Source organism: Salmo salar, chromosome ssa19 (genome assembly GCF_905237065.1).
Source record: "Salmo salar chromosome ssa19, Ssal_v3.1, whole genome shotgun sequence".
In the NCBI taxonomy this organism is placed as follows: domain Eukaryota; kingdom Metazoa; phylum Chordata; class Actinopteri; order Salmoniformes; family Salmonidae; genus Salmo; species Salmo salar.
In genome coordinates, this window is record NC_059460.1 from 39,380,005 (window position 1) to 39,402,422 (window position 22,418).

General features: G+C 48.3%; 1 protein-coding gene across 2 annotated transcripts in view; it reads left to right on the top strand.

Moving 5' to 3' along the window:
• Nucleotides 1-22,418, top strand: part of LOC106578757 (zinc finger MIZ domain-containing protein 1) — a 389,252-nt gene that overhangs the window by 247,871 nt on the left and 118,963 nt on the right. For both annotated transcript variants that reach the window (XM_045702291.1, XM_045702290.1), the window contains one exon: nt 12,329-12,442. In XM_045702291.1, coding sequence (XP_045558247.1) covers nt 12,329-12,442 — 114 coding nt within the window. The remainder of the gene's footprint in view (nt 1-12,328; nt 12,443-22,418) is intronic.

Consider the following 22,418-nt stretch of genomic DNA (forward strand, 5'->3'; position numbering starts at 1 on the left):
GCTACCATCAGGCCCCTGCACAGCCCAGTCTGCCCTGTACGAGCACCCCGCTCGTACAGGGCTACTAGTTCCATCCAGCCAAGGCGGGTTGTGCAGGAGGTAAGATCTAGACCGGCTGTGCGCCTCCATAGCCCTGGGTTTCCAGCTCCTGTCTCTCGTGCGGACCCGGAAGTGCGTCAACCCAGTCCGACTCGTCCTGTTCCCGCTCCCCGCACTAGCCTGGAGGTGCGTGTACATAATCTGGTAATCCCAGTACCAGCACCACGCACCAGGCTACAAGTGCGTCAACCCAGCCTCGCCAGTCAACAGTCTTCATCAGAGCTGCCCACCAGTCAACAGTCTTCATCAGAGCTGCCCGCCAGTCAACAGTCTTCATCAGAGCTGCCCGCCAGTCAACAGTCATCATCAGAGCTGCCCGCCAGTCAACAGTCATCGTCAGAGCTGCCCGCCAGTCAACAGTCATCGTCAGAGCTGCCCGCCAGTCAACAGTCATCGTCAGAGCTGCCCGCCAGTCAACAGTCATCGTCAGAGCTGCCCGCCAGTCAACAGTCATCGTCAGAGCTGCCCGCCAGTCAACAGTCATCGTCAGAGCTGCCCGCCAGTCAACAGTCATCGTCAGAGCTGCCCGCCAGTCAACAGTCATCGTCAGAGCTGCCCGCCAGTCAACAGTCATCGTCAGAGCTGCCCGCCAGTCAACAGTCATCGTCAGAGCTGCCCGCCAGTCAACAGTCGTCAGAGCTGCCCGCCAGTCAACAGTCGTCAGAGCTGCCCGCCAGTCAACAGTCGTCAGAGCTGCCCGCCAGTCAACAGTCGCCAGAGAGGTCAGACTGCGCTGAACTGCCGGAGTGGCCAGACTGCGCTGAACTGCCGGAGTGGCCAGACTGCGCTGAACTGCCGGAGTGGCCAGACTGCGCTGAACTGCCGGAGTGGCCAGACTGCGCTGAACTGCCGGAGTGGCCAGACTGCGCTGAACTGCCGGAGTGGCCAGACTGCGCTGAACTGCCGGAGTGGCCAGACTGCGCTGAACTGCCGGAGTGGCCAGACTGCGCTGAACTGCCGGAGTGGCCAGACTGCGCTGAACTGCCGGAGTGGCCAGACTGCGCTGAACTGCCGGAGTGGCCAGACTGCGCTGAACTGCCGGAGTGGCCAGACTGCGCTGAACTGCCGGAGTGGCCAGACTGCGCTGAACTGCCGGAGTGGCCAGACTGCGCTGAACTGCCGGAGTGGCCAGACTGCCCTGAACTGCCGGAGTGGCCAGACTGCCCTGAACTGCCGGAGTGGCCAGACTGCCCTGAACTGCCGGAGTGGCCAGACTGCCCTGAACTGCCGGAGTGGCCAGACTGCCCTGAACTGCCGGAGTGGCCAGACTGCCCTGAACTGCCGGAGTGGCCAGACTGCCCTGAACTGCCGGAGTGGCCAGACTGCCCTGAACTGCCGGAGTGGCCAGACTGCCCTGAACTGCCGGAGTGGCCAGACTGCCCTGAACTGCCGGAGTGGCCAGACTGCCCTGAACTGCCGGAGTGGCCAGACTGCCCTGAACTGCCGGAGTGGCCAGACTGCCCTGAACTGCCGGAGTGGCCAGACTGCCCTGAACTGCCGGAGTGGCCAGACTGCCCTGAACTGCCGGAGTGGCCAGACTGCCCAGACTGTCCCGAATTGCCAGACTGCCCAGACTGTCCCGAATTGCCAGACTGCCCAGACTGTCCCGAATTGCCAGACTGCCCAGACTGTCCCGAATTGCCAGACTGCCCAGACTGTCCCGAATTGCCAGACTGCCCAGACTGTCCCGAATTGCCAGACTGCCCAGACTGTCCCGAATTGCCAGACTGCCCAGACTCTCCCGAATTGCCAGACTGCCCCGACTGCCCCCCGGCGAAGCTCAGAGTGGCCCGACAGCCTGGAACGGCCGGAGCCAGAGCCACCTCCAGAAATAGGTGGGTTGGGGAGGGGGGTGTAGCACAGTGCCGTCGTTGACGGCAGCCACCCTCCCTTCCCTCCCTTTAGAAAAGGGGACTTTTGTTGGTGTTGCTTGGGGTTATTTTTTTGTTAAGGTGCTTCTGGGGTAGCACCTTTAAGGGGGGGTACTGTCACGTCCTGGCCAGTATATAAGGTTAATTGTTTTGTAGTTTGGTCAGGGCGTGGCAGGGGGTATTTGTTTTCTGTGGTTCGGGGTGGTGTGTTTGTGTAAAGGGTGTTTAATTTAGTAATTCCGGGTTTTGGTTTATGTTTAGTAATTCTATGGTTAGTCTAGGTTGTGTGTTTCTATGTTTGGTTGATTGGGGTTGGGACTCTCAGTTGAAGGCAGGTGTTGTCTATCTGCCTTTGATTGAGAGTTCCATATATTAGGGTGTGTTTGTATGTGTGATTTGTGGGTGATTGTTCTGTGTTTCGCCTTGTGCCTTACCAGACTGTTTTTGTTGATCGTTCGTGTTTTTGTTATTTTATATGTTCGTTTTGAAAGGTAATTAAATATCAAGATGAGCATTCACGTACCTGCTGCGTTTTGGTCCATTTCTACCGACAACAACCGTGACACTCAAACACAGTTCACTTTCATAGCAGCCACGTACAAACAGCATGATCACTTACATAGCAGCCACGTACAAACAGCATGATCACTTTCATAGCAGCCACGTACAAACAGCATGATCACTTACATAGCAGCCACGTACAAACAGCATGATCACTTTGCTCGTTGTATACAGTGCTTTCGGAAAGTATTCAGACCCTTTACTCAGTACTTTGTTGAAGCACCTTTGGCAGCGATTACAGTCTCGAGTCTTCTTGGGTATGACGCTACAAACTTGGCACACCTGTATTTGGGGAGTTTCTCCCATTCTTCTCTGCAGATCCTCTCAAGCTCTGTGAGGTTGGATGGGGAGCGTCGCTGCACAGCTATTTTCAGGTCTTTGTCATTATGGGGCATTGATTCTAGATTGCTGAGAATTTTTATTTATTTAATACATTTTAGAATAAGGCTGTAAAAAATACAATGTGGACAAAGTTAAGACTGTATACAACTATGTGCTCTCCTCCTCTCACCTTTTCAATTCCTTTCTAGACTTCAGTGCGCAACACATCTGCTGTCTGTGACCAGGCGAAAAAAAAAAAAACTTTCAAAGCCAAACCTTTCATATCATAACCTCTAACTGCTACACACAGCCTACACCGTTGTCATGTCATAGCCAACTAGAAGTACTATAACGTAACGCATTAGTAAGGCCGCTGCAATCGTGCAGTACAGCGTACAGTCAGAAAGCCGTATAGCAGTGACACCGGCGGGCCCTGGTGGCAATAAATTAATAAAACCAAAAGCTTACCTTGACTTAGAAGAGTTCCAGTGTTGTGTTGGATAGTCATAGCCAGCTAGCTAACATAGCATCGCTCTCTGTTTGAGCAGGGTGTTTTGAGTAGACTAAACTAGCTAGCTGCATTCTCTAGCTAAGTGAAAGTAAAACAAAACACAAATATATACAAAAGTGTGGAAATCCTTCAAAATTGTGGATTCGTCTATTTCAGTCACACAGGTATATAAAATCGAGCACACATCCATGCAATCTCCATAGACAAGCATTGGCAGTAGAATGGCCTTACTGAAGACCTCAGTGAATTTCAACGTGGCACCTTCATAGGATGCCACATATCCAACAAGTCAGTTAGTAAAATATCTGCCCTGTTAGAGCTGCCCCGGTCAACTGTAAGTGCTGTTATTGTGAAGTGGAAATGTCTAGGAGCAACAAAGGCTCAACCGCGAAGTGGTAGAACACACAAGCTCACAGAACGGGATCGCCGAGTGCTGAACCGTGTAGAGCGTAAAAAGTGTCTGTCCTTGGTTACAACGCTCACTACCGAGTTTCAAACTGCCTCTGGAAGCAACGTCAGCAAAATAACTGTTCATCGGGAGATTAATGAAATGGGTTTCCATGGCTGAGCAGCCGCACACAAGCCTAAGATCACCATGCGCAATGCCAAGCATTGTCTGGAGTGGTGTAAAGCTCGACGCCATTGTACTCTGGAGCAGTGGAAACGCATACTCTGGAGTGATGATTCACGCCCCACCATCTGGCAGTCTGACAGACACATCTGGGTTTGGCAGAGGCCAGGAGAATGCTACCTGCCCCAATCCATAGTGGCAACTGTAAAGTTTGGTGGAGGAGTAATAACGGTCTGTTTTTCATGGTTCGGTCTAGACCCCTTAGTTCCAGTGAAGGGAAATCTTAACACTACAGCGTAAAATGACATTCTAGACAATTTTGTGCTTCCAACTTTATGGCAACAGTTTGGGAAGGCCCTTTCCTGTTTCAGCATGACAATACCCCTGTGCACAATGCGAGGTCCATACAGAAATGGTTTGTCGAGATCGGTGTGGAAGAACTTGACTCCCCTGCACAGAGCCTTGACATCAACCCCAGGTGAATCCAGGTTAAAAAGCTATGATCTCTTATTGATGTCACTTGTTAAATCCACTTCAATCACTGTAGATGAAGGGAAGGAGACAGGTTAAAGAACGATTGTTAAGCCTTGAGACAATTGATTGTGTATGTGTGCCATTGAGGGTGAATGGGCAAGACACAAAAATCTAGTCTGTTCTGAGGGCAAAATAGGGGGGTGCAACTCAATATTAGGAAGGTGTTCCTAATGTTTGCATATTGAGTGTAGGATAGAGCCTATATAAACACAATGTGTCAATGCTGTTGCATGTATATATACTCACCAGCCAGTTTATTGGGTACATCACCCCATTCACGAAAATGGTTCGCTTCTACAGACAGTGAAGTCAGTTGACCGTGGCTTGTTATATAAAGCAGGCAGGCATCGAGGCATTCAGTTACTGTTGGATCGAACCTTAGAATGGGCAAAACTAAACTTGGACTGTGGTATGGTCATCAGTGGCAGGCATGTCGGATCCAGTATTTCAGAAATGGCCGCCCTCCTGGAATTTTCACGGACCATGACAGTGTCTAGGGTTTCCTGAGAATGGTGCGACAAACCAAAAAAAAAACATCCAGTCAGCGGCAGTCCAGCGGTGGAAAACAGCTCGTTGATGAAAGGAGAATGGCAAGAATCATGCAAGTTCACAGGCGGGCCACAAACAGACAAATAACGACACATTGCCAACAGTGGTGTGCAAAATGGCATCTTGGAACGTACAAGTCATCGATCCTTGTCATGGATGGGCTATTGCAGCTGACGACCACACGGGGTTCCACTCCTATCAGTTAAAAACAAGAAGAGGCAGCTCCAGTGGCCATCACCAACACTGGACAATGAGGAGGAGAAAAACATCTCCTGGTCTAACGAATCCCGGTTCCTGTTGCGTCATGCTGATGACAGAGTCAGGTTTTGGTGTAAGCAGCATTAGTCCTGCCTGGTTTTAATGGTACAGGTTGGTGGTGTACCACCATCCAATCTGAAACAACTGCTTCATGCCTTACAATCAGCATTGACCAACGTCCCTTTGGTACATTTCCGACTTGTAGAATCCATTCTCTGAAGAATTCAGGCTGTTCTGGAGGCAAAAAGGGGTCCGACCCAGTACTAGATGGATGTATCTAATAGACTGTCTGGTAAGTGTAGCTTAAATTATATATTAATAAACATATATTGATGAGATGTTGTTATGAAGGGTAATAGATGAGATGTTGTTATGAAGGGTAATAGATCAGATGTTGTTATGAAGGGTAATAGATGAGATGTTATGTAGGGGTAATAGATGAGATGTTATTGAAGGGTAATAGATGAGATGTTGTTATGAAGGGTAATAGATGAGATGTTGTTATGAATGAGATGTTGTTATGAAGGGTAATAGATGAGATGTTGTTATGAAGGGTAATAGATGAGATGTTGTATGAATGAGATGTTGTTATGAAGGGTAATAGATGAGATGTTGTTATGAAGGGTAATAGATGAGATATTATGAAGGGTAATAGATTGTTTGTTTAATAGATGAGATGTTGTTATGAAGGGTAATAGATGAGATGTTTTTATGAAGGGTAATAGATGAGATGTTGTTATGAAGGGTAATAGATGAGATGTTGGTATGAAGGGTAATAGATTAGATGTTGTTATGTAGGGGTAATAGATGAGATGTTGTTATGAAGGGTAGTAGATGAGATGTTATGAAGGGTAATAGATGAGATATTATGAAGGGTAATAGATGAGATGTTATGAAGGGTAATAGATGAGATGTTGTTATGAAGGGTAATAGATAAGATGTTGTTATGAAGGGTAGTAGATGAGATGTTATGAAGGGTAATAGATTAGATGTTATGAAGGGTAATAGATGAGATATTATGAAGGGTAATAGATGAGATGTTATGAAGGGTAATAGATGAGTTGTTATGAAGGGTAATAGATGAGATGTTATGAAGGGTAATAGATGAGATGTTGTTATGTAGGGGTAATAGATGAGATGTTGTTATGAAGGGTTAATAGATGAGATGTAATGTAGGATAATAGATGAGATGTTATGATGGGGTAATAGATGAAATGTTAATTTATGTTGATTAAACCCTTGATACAGGCTAATACACAATAACTAGTCAATCATTATGTCTGTAAGGCGGCTGCATCCCTAGACATACATACATCAGTCAGTCTTTATTTGTGTCTCTCTGGTTGGTCTGGAGTGTGTATACATGTTGGAGTACTCTCCCACCCAGGGGGTAGTGGGTATGTCTCTTGGCCACTAGTTAGGCTTGATTGGTGGGTTTTGGCTGGAGAAGAGGCAACATCTGCGAAGTGGCAGTGCCAAGCGTGCGCAGCAAGAGCAGCAGCCACTATCACACTTGGTGTGACCAATTGTTCTGAGTGCAAAGAACAGTAATCACACCAAGCCACAGTGGAGATGGCGTTGAACAGTAATCACACCAAGCCACAGTGGAGATGGCGTTGAACAGTAATCACACCAAGCCACAGTGATAATGGTGTTGAACAGTAATCACACCAAGCCACAGTGGAGATGGCGTTGAACAGTAATCACACCAAGCCACAGTGGAGATGGCGTTGAACAGTAATCACTCCAAGCCACAGTGGAGATGGCATTGAACAGTAATCACACCAAGCCACAGTGGAGATGGCGTTGAACAGTAATCACACCAAGCCACAGTGGAGATGGCATTGAACAGTAATCACACCAAGCCACAGTGGAGATGGCGTTGAACAGTAATCACACCAAGCCACAGTGGAGATGGTGTTGAACAGTAATCACTCCAAGCCACAGTGGAGATGGCGTTGAACAGTAATCACTCCAAGCCACAGAGGAGATGGTGTTGAACAGTAATCACACCAAGCCACAGAGGAGATGGTGTTGAACAGTCACTCCAAGCCACAGTGATAATGATGTTGAACAGTAATCACTCCAATCCACAGTGATAATGGTGTTGAACAGTAATCACTCCAAGCCACAGTGGAAATGGCGGTGAACAGTAATCACTCCAAGCCACAGTGATAATGGTGGTGAACAGTAATCACTCCAATCCACAGTGATAATGGTGGTGAACAGTAATCACACCAAGCCACAGTGGTAATGGTGGTGAACAGTAATCACTCCAAGCCACAGTGATAATGGTGGTGAACAGTAATCACTCCAAGCCACAGTGATAATGGTGGTGAACAGTAATCACACCAAGCCACAGTGGTAATGGTGGTGAACAGTAATCACTGCAAGCCACAGTGGAGATGGCGTTGAACAGTAATCACTCCAAGCCACAGTGATAATGGTGGTGAACAGTAATCACTCCAAGCCACAGTGATAATGGTGGTGAACAGTAATCACACCAAGCCACAGTGGAGATGGTGTTTTATTTGTTTACCTCCTTTATACATAACATATCCCTCCAAACAATTCATCCTTGTCTCTCTATATATTTATGTTTGTGCTTCCCCTCTCTTCTCCTCTCTCTTTCTCTCCATCCCCCTCTTTCTCTCTCAATCTCCTCTCTCTCTCATCTACCTCTCTTCTCTCTCTTTCTTTTCTCTCTCTCTCTACATCTGATCTCTCTGTCTCCCTGTCCTCTACATCTCATCTCTCTCTCTCTCTCTCTCTCTCTCTCTCTCTCTCTCTCTCTCGCTCTCTCTCTCGCTCTCCTCTCTCTCCTCCCTCCTCCCCCTCCCTCCATCCTTGGTACACTGACTGTGTGTTTATCTTCCAGTCTAATCTATATTTAGCATCTCTGAATGTGAGTTTCTCCAGAGCTGACTCTATCCAACAGCAGGATGCACATTCTCTTAACCCCCTTTACACACACACACACACACACACACACACACACACACACACACACACACACACACACACACACACACACACACACACACACACACACACACACACACACACACACACACACACACAGTACACACACAGTACACACACACACACACACACAGTACACAAACACACCCAAACACACACCTGCCCCTACCCTGAACAAAGATTTACTCTGCAGGGAAATGGTCTAGGACTCCACATGAAATAAACAAGACTGGTTTCATCTGGCCCTTGTCAAATGCTGCTTTTACAAAGGGATTTGGAGGCTAATCAAATGCTGACCTCTACTGCCACCTAAAGAGAAAAAGAAAAACCTCCTGACTGTAACTAGTCTGCTGCTTTTCCCCCCTTCCTGTCTCTTACAGAGGAGAGGAACAGACCTGGGTTTAAATAGTATTAGAAATCATTTAAAATACTTTATCTGGGCTCAATTGAGCCCGCCTGGCTCAACTGTACCAATAGAATAGAACTGCAAAACTGCAAAGCAAACCCAGTCCACCTGGCCCTTCATGCAGGCTAGAGCAAACGCTGATAGTATTGAAAGATGTTGAATACTGATTGAACCCAGGTGTGTGGAGGAGGTGGAATCAAAGCAAGCAGCTCAGTTCAACATGACAAGCTGTACTATGTGCCTTTTGATGCTGCTTAGCTGTGGACTGAGTTTCTGATTTGTAACCTAGCAAGCACACCACAAAGGAAAAAGCAGCATGTGGGTATAATTTCTCAGCAGAAAGGCAATAAACTGCTTCAGAGAGGATAGGAGAGAGGAGAGATGCCTTATTTTCCCTTTATTTAATCTGGGATTTAATCACATTGACATCTGTTTTAATCTAGGGATTTAATCACACTGAGATTGACATCTGTTTTAATCTAGGGATTTAATCACACTGAGATTGACATCTGTTTTAATCGGGGATTTAATCACATTGAGATTGACATCTGTTTTAATCTAGGGATTTAATCACACTGAGATTGACATCTGTTTTAATCTGGGATTTAATCACATTGAGATTGACATCTGTTTTTTTTATTAGCCCTGGATCTCTTAAGTGAGGTGAGACAATGTGGTCGTGTCGTGAGTGACATTCTCTGCCTGATCTGCTGTTCTCTTTGTCACCTTTAGTCTCTTTGTCACCTAGAGTTGTCCCCCTTTAGTCTCTTTGTCACCTGGAGTTGTCCTCTTTTAGTCTCTTTGTCACCTGGAGTTGTCCTCCTTTAGTGTCTTTGTCACCTACATGGTCTGCAACCCAAATGGAATCCTGTACCCTACATAATGCATTACTTTTACACTACGGGTCCTTGTCAAAAGTAGTGCAGAGCAGACATGCTGTACATTACCAGAGGAACAGCTTTACTGATGTACAGAACCAGAGGAACAGAGGAACAGCTTTACTGATGTACAGAACCAGAGGAACAGAGGAACAGCTTTACTGTTGTACAGAACCAGAGGAACAGCTTTACTGTTGTACAGAACCAGAGGAACAGAGGAACAGCTTTACTGATGTACAGAACCAGAGGAACAGAGGAACAGCTTTACTGATGTACAGAACCAGATGAACAGCTTTACTGTTGTACAGAACCAGAGGAACAGCGTTACTGTTGTACAGAACCAGAGGAACAGAGGAACAGCTTTACTGATGTACAGAACCAGAGGAACAGCTCTACTGATGTACAGAACCAGAGGAACAGCTTTACTGATGTACAGAACCAGAGGAACAGCTTTACTGATGTACAGAACCAGAGGAACAGCTCTATTGATGTACAGAACCAGATGAACAGCTTTACTGATGTACAGAACCAGATGAACAGCTTTACTGATGTACAGAACCAGAGGAACAGAGGAACAGCTTTACTGATGTACAGAACCAGATGAACAGCTTTATTGATGTACAGAACCAGAGGAACAGCTTTACTGATGTACATAACCAAAAGAACAGCTTTACTGATGTACAGAACCAGAGAACCAGAGGAACAGCTTTACTGATGTACATAACCAGAGGAACAGCTTTACTGATGTACAGAACCAGACAACCAGAGGAACAGCTTTACTGATGTACAGAACCAGATGAACAGCTTTACTGATGTACAGAACCAGAGGAACAGCTTTACTGATGTACAGAACCAGAGGAACAGCTTTACTGATGTACAGAACCAGAGGAACAGCTACTGCATTAACACAATGTACCACTGCATTAACACAATGTACCACTACATTAACACAATGTACAACTACATTAACACAATGTACCACTGCATTAACACAATGTACCACTGCATTAACACAATGTACCACCTCATTAACACAATGTACCACTACATTAACACAATGTACCACTACATTAACACAATGTACAACTACATTAACACAATGTACCACTGCATTAACACAATGTACCACTACATTAACACAATGTACCACTACATTAACACAATGTACCACTACATTAACACAATGTACCACCTCATTAACACAATGTACCACTGCCTTAACACAATGTACCACTACATTAACACAATGTACCACTACATTAACACAATGTACCACTACATTAACACAATGTTTTGGGAGAATAATGGATGTTTATTCCATACGGTCATTAAATATATTAGTTTTATTTTTTTACATTTAGTGCTTTTCATTGTTCGTTGTTTTATTGATTCGGCCCCTGTCATTTTACTGTTACTGTGTCCTTGGTAACACAGACACTCTCTCTCTCTCTCTGTCTCTGTCTGTCTCTCGCTCTTTGTCTCTCTGTCCCTCTCTCTGTCTCTCTCTCTCCTCTCCCCCTCTCTATTGCCCCCCCTCTCTCTCTCTCTCTGTCTCTCTCTCTCTCTCTCCCTCTCTCTCTCTCTCTCTCTCTCTCTGTCTCTGTCTCTCTCTCTGTCTGTCTCTCTCTCTCTGTCTCTCTCTCTCTCTCTCTCTGTCTCTCTCTCTCCGTCTCTCTCTCTCCGTCTCTCTCTCTCTCCCTCTCTCCCTGTCTTTCTCTCTCTGTCTCTCTCTCTCTCTCTCTCTCCCCGTCTCTCTCTCTGTCTCTCTCTCTCACACACTCTCTCTGTCTCTCTCTCTCTCTGTCTCTCTCTCTGTGTCTCTCTCTGTCTCTCTCTCTCTCTCAAATTCAAATTCAAGCTGCTTTATTGGCATGAAAAACATTGTGTCAATATTGCCAAAGCAACAATGTATACAATATACATTGTAATAAAATTATAAACAATAACAAATAATAATATAAAATGGCAGTAAATAATAATACAAAATTAAATACAAAAATAATAACAGTAAAATGGTAACAGTCAATAGTAGAATGTGAAAATGAAACTATAACTAACTCATAACTAAATAACGGTCATCTTCACCATTACATCAGTACTACAACTACTATCGTCATTACTACTACTACCACCACCATCACTAAACTGCTATCATTACCATTACCACCCATACCACTACTAGTTCGAATGATAAACAACAATAATAATGGTAATAACAATAATAGTAATAATAAGTAAGTTACTACTTACTATGCAGATGTTATCATTCAGTGTCCCTCAGGCTATGGCAGGCAAATACATATTTGGCTGCAAGAGGAGCCATTGCTCCTTCGCCCATGAGTATTTTTAGTTTTTCCTCTGGGTTTAATAAGTCTCTCTCTCTGTCTCTCTCTCTCTGTCTCTCTCTCTGTCTTTCTCTCCGTCTCTCTCTGTCTCTCTGTCTTTCTCTCCGTCTCTCTCTCTCTCTCTCTCTGTCTCTGTCTCTCTCTCTCTGTCTCTCTCTCTCTCCCTCTCTTATAGCAGGTTGAATAATATGATGTATGTACACTATTATTCTATACATGAATCTACATACTGTAGAAATGCTATAGAATAATATTAGAGTATACTATGAAATATAATATGTTCTGGTTACATATAATTATCTAGGTTAAATGCACTAATAATCTGCTCCTGTAACCTCATTGACACACACACACAAATATGTGTTCGTGACCTTTGACATTTGTCTGTTATTTGACTCCTAATGACCTTTCCTTTATGTTTGAACTTCCTTTTCTTCCTTAGCACTTACAGAACCCCGCCAATTTCCAAACGGCAGCAACAGAGCTGCTGGACTGGTGCGGTGACCCCCGGGCCTTCCAACGACCCTTTGAGCAAAGCCTGATGGGATGTCTAACGGTAAGATATTAAACGCCAGCGCGGCTGCTGCCCTCTCGCCCCCGTGTGTGTGTGTGTCCATGCACGTGTACAGTGCACGTTAACACCTCAAGGTTCAAGGACAGAGGAGCAGTGTTTAAACAACTGCAGCATTAGAACTCATTGTATCTCCATAGGGAAAAGACAGAGAGGACTAGCAGAGGTGAGAAAAAGTACCCAACTGTCATACTTGAGTAAAAGTAAAGATACCTTAATAGAAAATGACTCAAGTGAAAGTCACCCAGTAAAATACTACTTGAGTAAAAGTATAAAAGTATTTAGTTTTAAATATACTTATTAAGTATCAAAATCAAATCTAATTACTAAAATATACTTAAGGGGAGGCAGGTAGCCTAGTGGTTAGAGCGTTGGACTACTAACCGAAAGGTTGCTGAATCGAATCCCCGAGCTGACAAGGTAAAAATCTGTCATTCTGCCCCTGAACAAGGCAGTTTAATCCACTGTTCCTAGGCCGTCATTGTAAATCTGACTTGCCTAGTTAAATAAAGGTAAAATTAAAAATAAAATCAAGAGTAAAAGTAAAAATATAAGTATTTTGAAATTCCTTATATTACGCAAATGATGTCACCATTTTCTTGTTTTTTTTAATTACCAGGGGAACTGAGGCATCATTTACAAACTAAGCATGTGTAAAAAAAATATACATTTGTAACGGCTGTCTATGGAAGAAGTGGACCAAAATGCGGCGGAGTTAGGGTTCGTCATATTTAATTCAACGAACACTACGCAATTTACAAAAACAACAAAACTGACAGCCAACACAGTCCTGTCAGGTGCAACCACAGTGACAAGCACAATTACCCACGAAACACAAAGGAAACGTAGGCAACTTATGTGTGACTCCCAATCAACCACAACCCTCTACAGCTGTGCCTGATTGGAAGTCACACGGCCAAAATCAATGAAACAATAAAACACACACTCCCTTCTGCCACGTCCTGACCCAACTACACCCTCTACTGGTCAGGACGTGACAGTACCCCCCCCTCAAGGTGCAGACCCCGGGATGCACCTAAAAAAGGAAAACACAAGAAAATCCCCAACAAAAAAGAACACCTAAACAATAAGGGAGGGAAGGGAGGGTGGCTGCCGTCACCGACGGCACTGTGCTACACCCTCCCTCCCCAACCCACCTATCCTGGAGGTGGCTCAGGTGCAGGCCGTTCCGGGCAGTCGGGCCACTCTGGCCGCTCGGGGCAGTCGGGGCAGTCTGGCAGTTCAGGGCAGTCTGGCCACTCCGGCAGTTCAGGGCAGTCTGGCCACTCCGGCAGTTCAGGGCAGTCTGGCCACTCCGGCAGTTCAGGGCAGTCTGGCCACTCCGGCAGTTCAGGGCAGTCTGGCCACTCCGGCAGTTCCGGGCAGTCTGGCCACTCCGGCAGTTCCGGGCAGTCTGGCCACTCCGGCAGTTCCGGGCAGTCTGGCCACTCTGGCTGTTCCGGCTCAGGATTCACCAGGCTGGGGAGACATAACGAAGACCTGGCTCTGGGCGCAGGCCCTGGACTCACCAGTCTGGGAAGACCCGCTGGATGCCTGGTTTGAGGAGGTGGCACAGGAGAGACCAGGGTGGAGAGACCCACTGGAGGACTGGTCCGTGGAGGAGACACGGGCTTGACCAGGATAGGGAGACCCACTGGAGTACTGGTCCGTGGAGGAGGTACGGGCTTGACCAGGATAGGGAGACCCACTGGAGGACTGGTCCGTGGAGGAGGCACGGGCTTGACCAGGATAGGAAGACATGCAGGAGGCTTGGTTCTGGGCGTAGGCACAGGACGTGCAGGGCTGGGAAGACATGCAGGAGGCCTGTTTCTGGGCGCAGGCACAGTCTTTACCAGACAACCAGCACGCACCTCAGGACGAGTATGGAGAGCTGCCTCAGGTGACATCATTCCCACGACACGCTCATTAGGGCGAATGCCGTACTTTATGCACCACACTAGCAGCTCTCTCATCTCTCTCTCTCTCCTAATTTCCCCATTAACCCCGTCACAGTCTCTGTCTCATATCCCTCGCTCACCTCCAATGTCATCCCGACTGGCTCTGGTTCCGACCTCAGCTCCACCGACTGTCCCGTGTGCCCCCCCCAAAAAAATTATTGGGGCTGCCTCTCACGCTCGTTGCGCTCTCTCTCCTCGTAATAGCGCCTCTCCGCTCTCGCCGCTTCAATCTCCCACTGCGGGAGGCAATAATCCCCAGCCTGAGTCCATGGTCCCTCTCCGTCCAGGATTTGTTCCCAAATCCATTCGTCCATAACGCTGTACTCCTGCTGCTCCTTCCTCTTCCGCCGCTTGGTCCTGGTTTGGTGGGTAATTCTGTAACGGCTGTCTATGGAAGAAGTGGACCAAAATGCGGCGGAGTTAGGGTTCGTCATATTTAATTCAACGAACACTACGCAATTTACAAAAACAACAAAACTGACAGCCAACACAGTCCTGTCAGGTGCAACCACAGTGACAAGCACAATTACCCACGAAACACAAAGGAAACGTAGGCAACTTATGTGTGACTCCCAATCAACCACAACCCTCTACAGCTGTGCCTGATTGGAAGTTACACGGCCAAAATCAATGAAACAATAAAACACACACTCCCTTCTGCCACGTCCTGACCCAACTATACCCTCTACTGGTCAGGACGTGACAACACTGCTCAAAAAAATAAAGGGAACACTTAAACAACACATCCTAGATCTGAATGAAAGAAATAATCTTATTAAATACTTTTTTCTTTACATAGTTGAATGTGCTGACAACAAAATCACACAAAAATAATCAATGGAAATCCAATTTATCAACCCATGGAGGTCTGGATTTGGAGTCACACTCAAAATTAAAGTGGAAAACCACACTACAGGCTGATGCAACTTTGATGTAATGTCCTTAAAACAAGTCAAAATGAGGCTCAGTAGTGTGTGTGGCCTCCATGTGCCTGTATGACCTCCCTACAACGCCTGGGCATGCTCCTGATGAGGTGGCAGTCTGTGGTGCAATGTGGCGTTGGTGGATGGAGCAAGACATGATGTCCCAGATGTGCTCAATTGGATTCAGGTCTGGGGAACGGGTGGGCCAGTCCATAGCATCAATGCCTTCCTCTTGCAGGAACTGCTGACACACTCCAGCCACATGAGGTCTAGCATTGTCTTGCATTAGGAGGAACCCAGGGCCAACCGCACCAGCATATGGTCTCACAAGGGGTCTGAGGATCTCATCTCGGTACCTAATGGCAGTCAGGCTACCTCTGGCGAGCACATGGAGGGCTGTGTGGCCCCCCAAAGAAATGCCACCCCACACCATGACTGACCCACCGCCAAACCGGTCATGCTGGAGGATGTTGCAGGCAGCAGAACGTTCTCCACGGCGTCTCCAGACTCTGTCACGTCTGTCACATGCTCAGTGTGAACCTGCTTTCATCTGTGAAGAGCACAGGGCGCCAGTGGCGAATTTGCCAATCTTGGTGTTCTCTGGCAAATGCCAAACGTCCTGCACGGTTTTGGGCTGTAAGCACAACCCCCACCTGTGTACGTCGGGCCCTCATACCACCCTCATGGAGTCTGTTTCTGACCGTTTGAGCAGACACATGCACATTTGTGGCCTGCTGGAGGTCATTTTGCAGGGCTCTGGCAGTGCTCCTCCTGCTCCTCCTTGCACAAAGGCAGAGGTAGCGGTCGTGCTGCTGGGTTGTTGCCCTCCTACGGCCTCCTCCACGTCTCCTAATGTACTGGCCTGTCTCCTGGTAGCGCCTCTGGACACTACGCTGACAGACACAGCAAACCTTCTTGCCACAGCTCGCATTGATGTGCCATCCTGGATGAGCTGCACTACCTGAGCCACTCGTGTGGGTTGTAGACTCTGTCTCATGCTACCACTAGAGCGAAAGCACCGCCAGCATTCAAAAGTGACCAAAACATCAGCCAGGAAGCATAGGAACTGAGAAGTGGTCTGTGGTCACCACCTTCTGAACCACTCCTTTATTGGGGGTGTCTTGCTTATTGCCTATAATTTCCACCTGTTGTCTATTCCATTTGCACAACAGCATGTGAAATTTATTGTCAATCAGTGTTGCTTCCTAAGTGGACAGTTTGATTTCACAGAAGTGTGATTGACTTGGAGTTACATTGTGTTGTTTAAGTGTTCCCTTTATTTTTTTGAGCAGTATATATATTTTAAAATAAGCGTGTGTTTAGTGAGTCTAACAGATCAGAGGCAGTAAGGAGGAACAGTGATATTCTCTTGATAAGTGTGTGAATTAGACCATTTTCCTGTCCTGCTAAGCATGAAAAATGGAACGAGTACTTTTGGGTGTCAGAGAAAATGTATGGAGTAAAAAGTACATAATTTTCTTTAGGAATGTAGTGAAGTAAAAGTGAAAGATGTCAAAAATATAAATAGTAAAATAAAGTTCAGATAACCCCCAAAACGACTTAAGTAGTCCTTACAAGTATTTTTACTGAAGTACTTTACACCACTGGTCACTAGGATATGTTCCAAATAGCACCTTATTCCCTTCATAGTGAAATACGTTTTATCAGGTCCCATATGGGTCTGGTGAAAGGTATTGCACTATATAGGGTTTAATAGGGTGCCATTTTGGATGAATCCCTACTCTACCGTCTGATTTGATCTTCACCAATGCCAAAGGGAATCAGTGGAAAGTAACGGCTACATTTCAGTCTCAAAGTCTTTAAATTTAGTGATATTTATATATATATATATATATATATAGTTTATTTTTCTCCCCAAATTTGATCTTGTCTCATCGCTGCAACTCCCCAACAGGCTGGGAGAGGTAAAGGTCGAGTCATGCGTCCTCTGAAACCCACCAAACCGCACTTCTTAACACCCGCCCTCTTAACCCGGAAGCCAGCTGCACCAATGTGTCGAAGGAAAAACCGTTCAACTGACGACCGAAGTCAGCCTGCACGCACCCGGCCCGTCACAAGGCGTCGCTACAGTGCAGTGAGGTATGTAAAGCCCATCCGGCAAAACCCTCCCCTAACCCGGACGACGCTGGGCCAATTGTTCGCCGCCCTATGGGACTCCTGATCATGTCCGGTTGTGACACAGCCTGGAATCTGTAGTGACGCCTCCGTGATGCAGTGCCTTTGTCTGGCTGTGGGTAACTGGTGCATGGAATCAGGCGCAGGAGAGCAGAGATGAGTGTACCACGAACAGCACCTTTATAAAACAAATACTACAGTACCCCCCCTTGACACCGACCACAGGGATGACCTGGAGGACGAGGCGCAGGGCGATCCGGATGGAGACGGTGGAACTCCCGCAGCATTGAGGGGTCCAATACGTCCTCCACTGGCACCCAGCATCTCTCCTCCGGACCGTACCCCTCCCACTCCACGAGATACTGAAGGCCCCTCGCCCGACGCCTCGAATACAGTATGGATCGAACTGCATACGCCGGGGCCCCCTTGATGTCCAAAGGGGGGCGGAGGAACCTCCCGCACCTCAGTCTCCTGGAGTGGACCAGCCACCACCGGCCTGAGGAGAGGCAAATGAAACGAGGGGTTAATTCGATAATCGGAGGTAAGCTGTAACCTGTAACATACCTCGTTCAGTCTCCTCAGGACTTTGAATGGCCCCACAAACCGCGGGCCCAGCTTCTGGCAGGGCAGGGGAGGGGCAGGGGAGGGTCGAGAGCCAGACCCGGTCCCCCGGTGCGAACACCGGAGCCTCACTGCAGTGGCGATCTGCGCAGGTTTTCTGGCACCTCACGGTCCGCTGAAGGTGCACATGAGCAGCGTCCCAGGTCTCCTCAGTGCGCCTAAACCAGTCATCCACCGCAGGAGCCTCGATCTGGCTCTGATGCCAAGGCGCCAGGACCGGCTGGTACCCCAGTACGCACTGGAAGGGGGAGAGGTTAGTGGAAGAGTGGTGGAGCGAGTTCTGGGCCATCTCTGCCCAGGGCACGAACGCCGCCCACTCCTCCGGCCGGTCCTGGCAATAGGACCGCAGAAATCTACCCACATCCTGGTTCACTCTCTACACCTGCCCGTTACTGTCGGGGTGAAAACCTGAGGTAAGGCTGACCGAAACCCCCAGACATTCCATGAACGCCCTCCAGACCCTTGACGTGAACTGGGGACCTCGATCAAATACTTTGTCCTCAGGCACCCCATAGTGCCGGAAGACGTGTGTAAACAGGGCTTCCACAGTCTGTAGGGCCGTAGGGAGACCGGACAAAGGGAGTAACTTCCCTCTGGGAAGTGCCTAGGGGCCTTGCACTGGGCGCACACCGAGCAGGAGGAGACATAAACCCTCATGTCCTTAGCTAAAGTGGACCACCAGTACTTCCCACTAAGACAGTGCACTGTCCGACCGATGCCCGGGTGACGTATGGGCCCAATAGATCAAACGGTCACGGACAGCAGACGGAACGTACAGATTCCCAGCTGGACACTGCGGGGGAGTGGGATCTGTACGTAAAACCCACTCGATGTCCGCATCCAGCTCCCACACTACAGGTGCCACCAGGCAAGAGGCCGGAAGTATGGGAGTGGGATCCATGGGCTGCTCCTCTGTGTCATACCTCCGGGACAGTGCGTCTGCTTTAGCGTTCTGGGAACCTGGTCTGTAGGACATGGTGAAGACAAAACGGGTAAAGAACATGGCCCACCTTGTCTGGCGAGGGTTCAGTCTCCTCGCCGCCCGGATGTACCCCAGATTGTGGTGGTCAGTCCAGATGAGAAAAGGGTGTTTAGCCCCCTCAAGCCAATGTCTCCATGCCTTCAAAACCTTGACGACAGCCAACAGCTCCCGGTCCCCCATGTCATAGTTTCGCTCCGCCGAGCTGAGCTTCTTCAAAAAGAAGGCACAGGGGCGGAGCTTTGGTGGCGTACCCGAGCGCTGAGAGACCACGGCTCCTATCCCAGCCTCGGACGCGTCCACCTCCACTATGAACGCCAAAGAGGGATCCGGATGAGCCAGCACCGGAGCCGAGGTAAACAGAGCCCTCAGCTGACCAAAAGCCCTGTCCGCCTCAGCCGACCACTGCAAACGCACCGTTCCCCACTACAGCAGTGAGGTAATGGGAGCCGCTACCTGACCAACGGTAGTAGTTGGCAAACCGTAATGGGAGCCGCTACCTATCCTCCGGTAGTAGTTGGCAAACCCTAAAAACCGCTGCACTTCCTTTACTGTGGTGGGAGTCGGCCAAATACGCACGGCTGAAATGCGGGCACTCTCCATCTCCACCCCTGAAGTGGAAATGCGGTACCCTAGGAAGGAGACGGACTGTTGAAAGAACAGGCATTTCTCAGCCTTGACGTACAGGTCATGCTCCAACAGTCGACCAAGCACCCTGCACACCAGGGACACATGCTCAACTCGATCACACTGACAATGAGAGGTAGCGAGTAACTGTACCTCACAGTGATTTGGTTGATGCCTCGATAGTCAATACACGGGTGCAGACCTCCATCCTTCTTCATCACAAAAAAGAAACTTGAGGAGGCAGGTGAAGTGGAGGGCCAAATGTACCCCTGCCCCAGAAATTCGGAGACATATGTTTTCATAGCCGCCGTCTCCTTTTGCGACAGGGGATACACGTGACTCCTGGGAAGTGCTGCGTCTACCAGGAGATTTATCGCGCAATCCCCCCGCCGATGGGGTGGTAATTGAGTCGCCCTCTTCTTACAGAAGGTGAGAGCCAAATCGGCATATTCAGAGGAGATGCGCACGGTGGAGACCTGTTCTGGACTTTCCACCGTAGTAGCACCGATAGAAACCCCTAAACACCCTGTGAGAGCCCTCATTTGCCACGAATAGTGTGGTCTTGACAGGCCAACCAGGGTAGGCCCAGCACCATGGGAAACGCAGGAGAATCAATAAGGAAGAGACTGATTCGCTCCATGTGACCCTCCTGCGTAATCATGCCCAGTGGAGCGGTGGCCTCCCTAATTAGCCCTGACCCTAATGGTCGACTATCTAAGGCGTGCACAGGGAAAGGCATATCCACAGGAACAATGGGGATCCCTAAACTATGGGCAAATGATCTATCAATAAAATCCCCAGATGCGCCTGAATCTACAAGCGCCTTATGCTGGGAATGCGGTGAAAACTCAGGAAAATTAATAAACAAAAACATGTGAGCAACAGGGGGCTCTAGGTGAGCCTGGTGCCGACTCAGCTGGGGTGAAACTGCCTGCTGCCTCGACTCCTAGAGGAACCTCCCCAGCACCGTTCGGCAGTGTGCCCTCTGCGGCCACAGATGGTGCATGGATCGGCCTCTCCTCCGGTCACCCTAATTGTAGCACCTCCCAACTCCATGGGCGTCGGAGCGGTCGTGCTGGGGGATGGAATCGACAGACCCCGATCTGGACATCCGCGGGTAGCCAGCAGGTTATCCAACCTTATGGACATGTCCACCAGCTGGTCGAAGGTCAGAGTTGTGTCCCTACAGGCCAACTCCCGACGGACGTCCTCACGCAAACTACAACGGTAGTGATCGAATAGGGCCCTGTCATTCCACCCCGTGCTGGCAGCCAGGGTCCGGAAGTCCAATGGGAACTCCTGTGCGCTCCTCGTCCCCTGCCTCAGGTGCACGAGATGTTCACCCACCGCTCTACCCTCAGGCTGGTGGTCGAAGACTGCCCTGAAGCGGTGGATGAAATCCTCGAATTGGTCCAGCACCGCTCCTCCGTCCATCCCATACAGCGTTGGCCCAATCCAGGGCTTTCCCTGAGAGACAGGAGACGAGGGAGGACACGACCTCGCAGCTCGAAGGAGTGCACAGGCGCCAGGTAGAGCTCCAGTTGGAGTAGGAAACCCTGACATCGTACTCCTTCGGAAGGGAGAGCCGAATCCCACTGGAACCGGGTGAAGGAGGGGTGATCAGTGGTGTCCTTGGTTGTGCTGGTGGAGGCGCTGGAGGAACTCCTCTGCTCTCCCAGCGCTCCATAGTCTGAAGGACGTGATCCATAGTGGTGCCGAGATGTTGTGGACGCGCTCCTCAACCCTTAGTAACGGGGTAACTGCTCCTGCTGACTCCATTTTGGGGTGCATGTTTCTGTCAGGCTGTGGGTAATTGGTGCATGGAATCAGGCGGAGGAGAGCAGAGATGAGTGTGCAAGGTAATTTATTCTGAACGCCTCCCGAACAAGGAGAGGGACCGACTTCGGCAGAAGTCGTGTCAGCCTTAGACCACTGCACCACTCGGGAGGCCCCTGTGATCTTAATTTTTTTTTTCAAATGTGCCCTGCACAAATCAACACATAAATATATAAAAAAATAAAAAGTTTTTACACATTTCAAAAATTGCAATAAAAATCAAAAATACATAAGTATTCAGACTGTTTGCTATGACACTCGAAATTGAGCTCAGGTGCTGTTTCCATTTATCATCCTTGAGATGTTTATACAACTTGAAGTCCACCTGTGGTAAATTCAATTGATTGGACATTATTTGGAATGGCACACACCTGTCTAACACAGTGGCCTCCATCATTCTTAAATGGAAGAAGTTTGGAACCACCAAGACTCTTCCTACAGCTGGCCATCCAGTCAAACTAAGCAATCGGGGGAGAAGGGCCTTTGTCACTGAGGTGACCAAGAGCCCGATGGTGGAGATAGAACATCCTTCCAGAAGGACAACCATCTCTGCAGCACTCCACCAATCAAATCTTTATCGTAGAGTGGCCAGACGGAAGCCACTCAGTAAAAGGCACATGACAGCCCACTTGGAGTTTGCCAAAAGGCACCTAAAGGACTCTCAGACCATGAGAAACAAGATTCTCTGGTCTGATGAAACGAAGATTGATATATTTAGCCTGAATGCCAAGCGTCACATCTGGAGGAAACCTGGCACCATCCCTATGGTGAAGCATGGTGGTGGTAGCAGCATGCTGTGGGGATGTTTTTCAGCAGCAGGGACTGAGAGACTAGTCCGGATTGAGGGAAAGATAAACAGACCAAAGTACAGAGAGATCTTT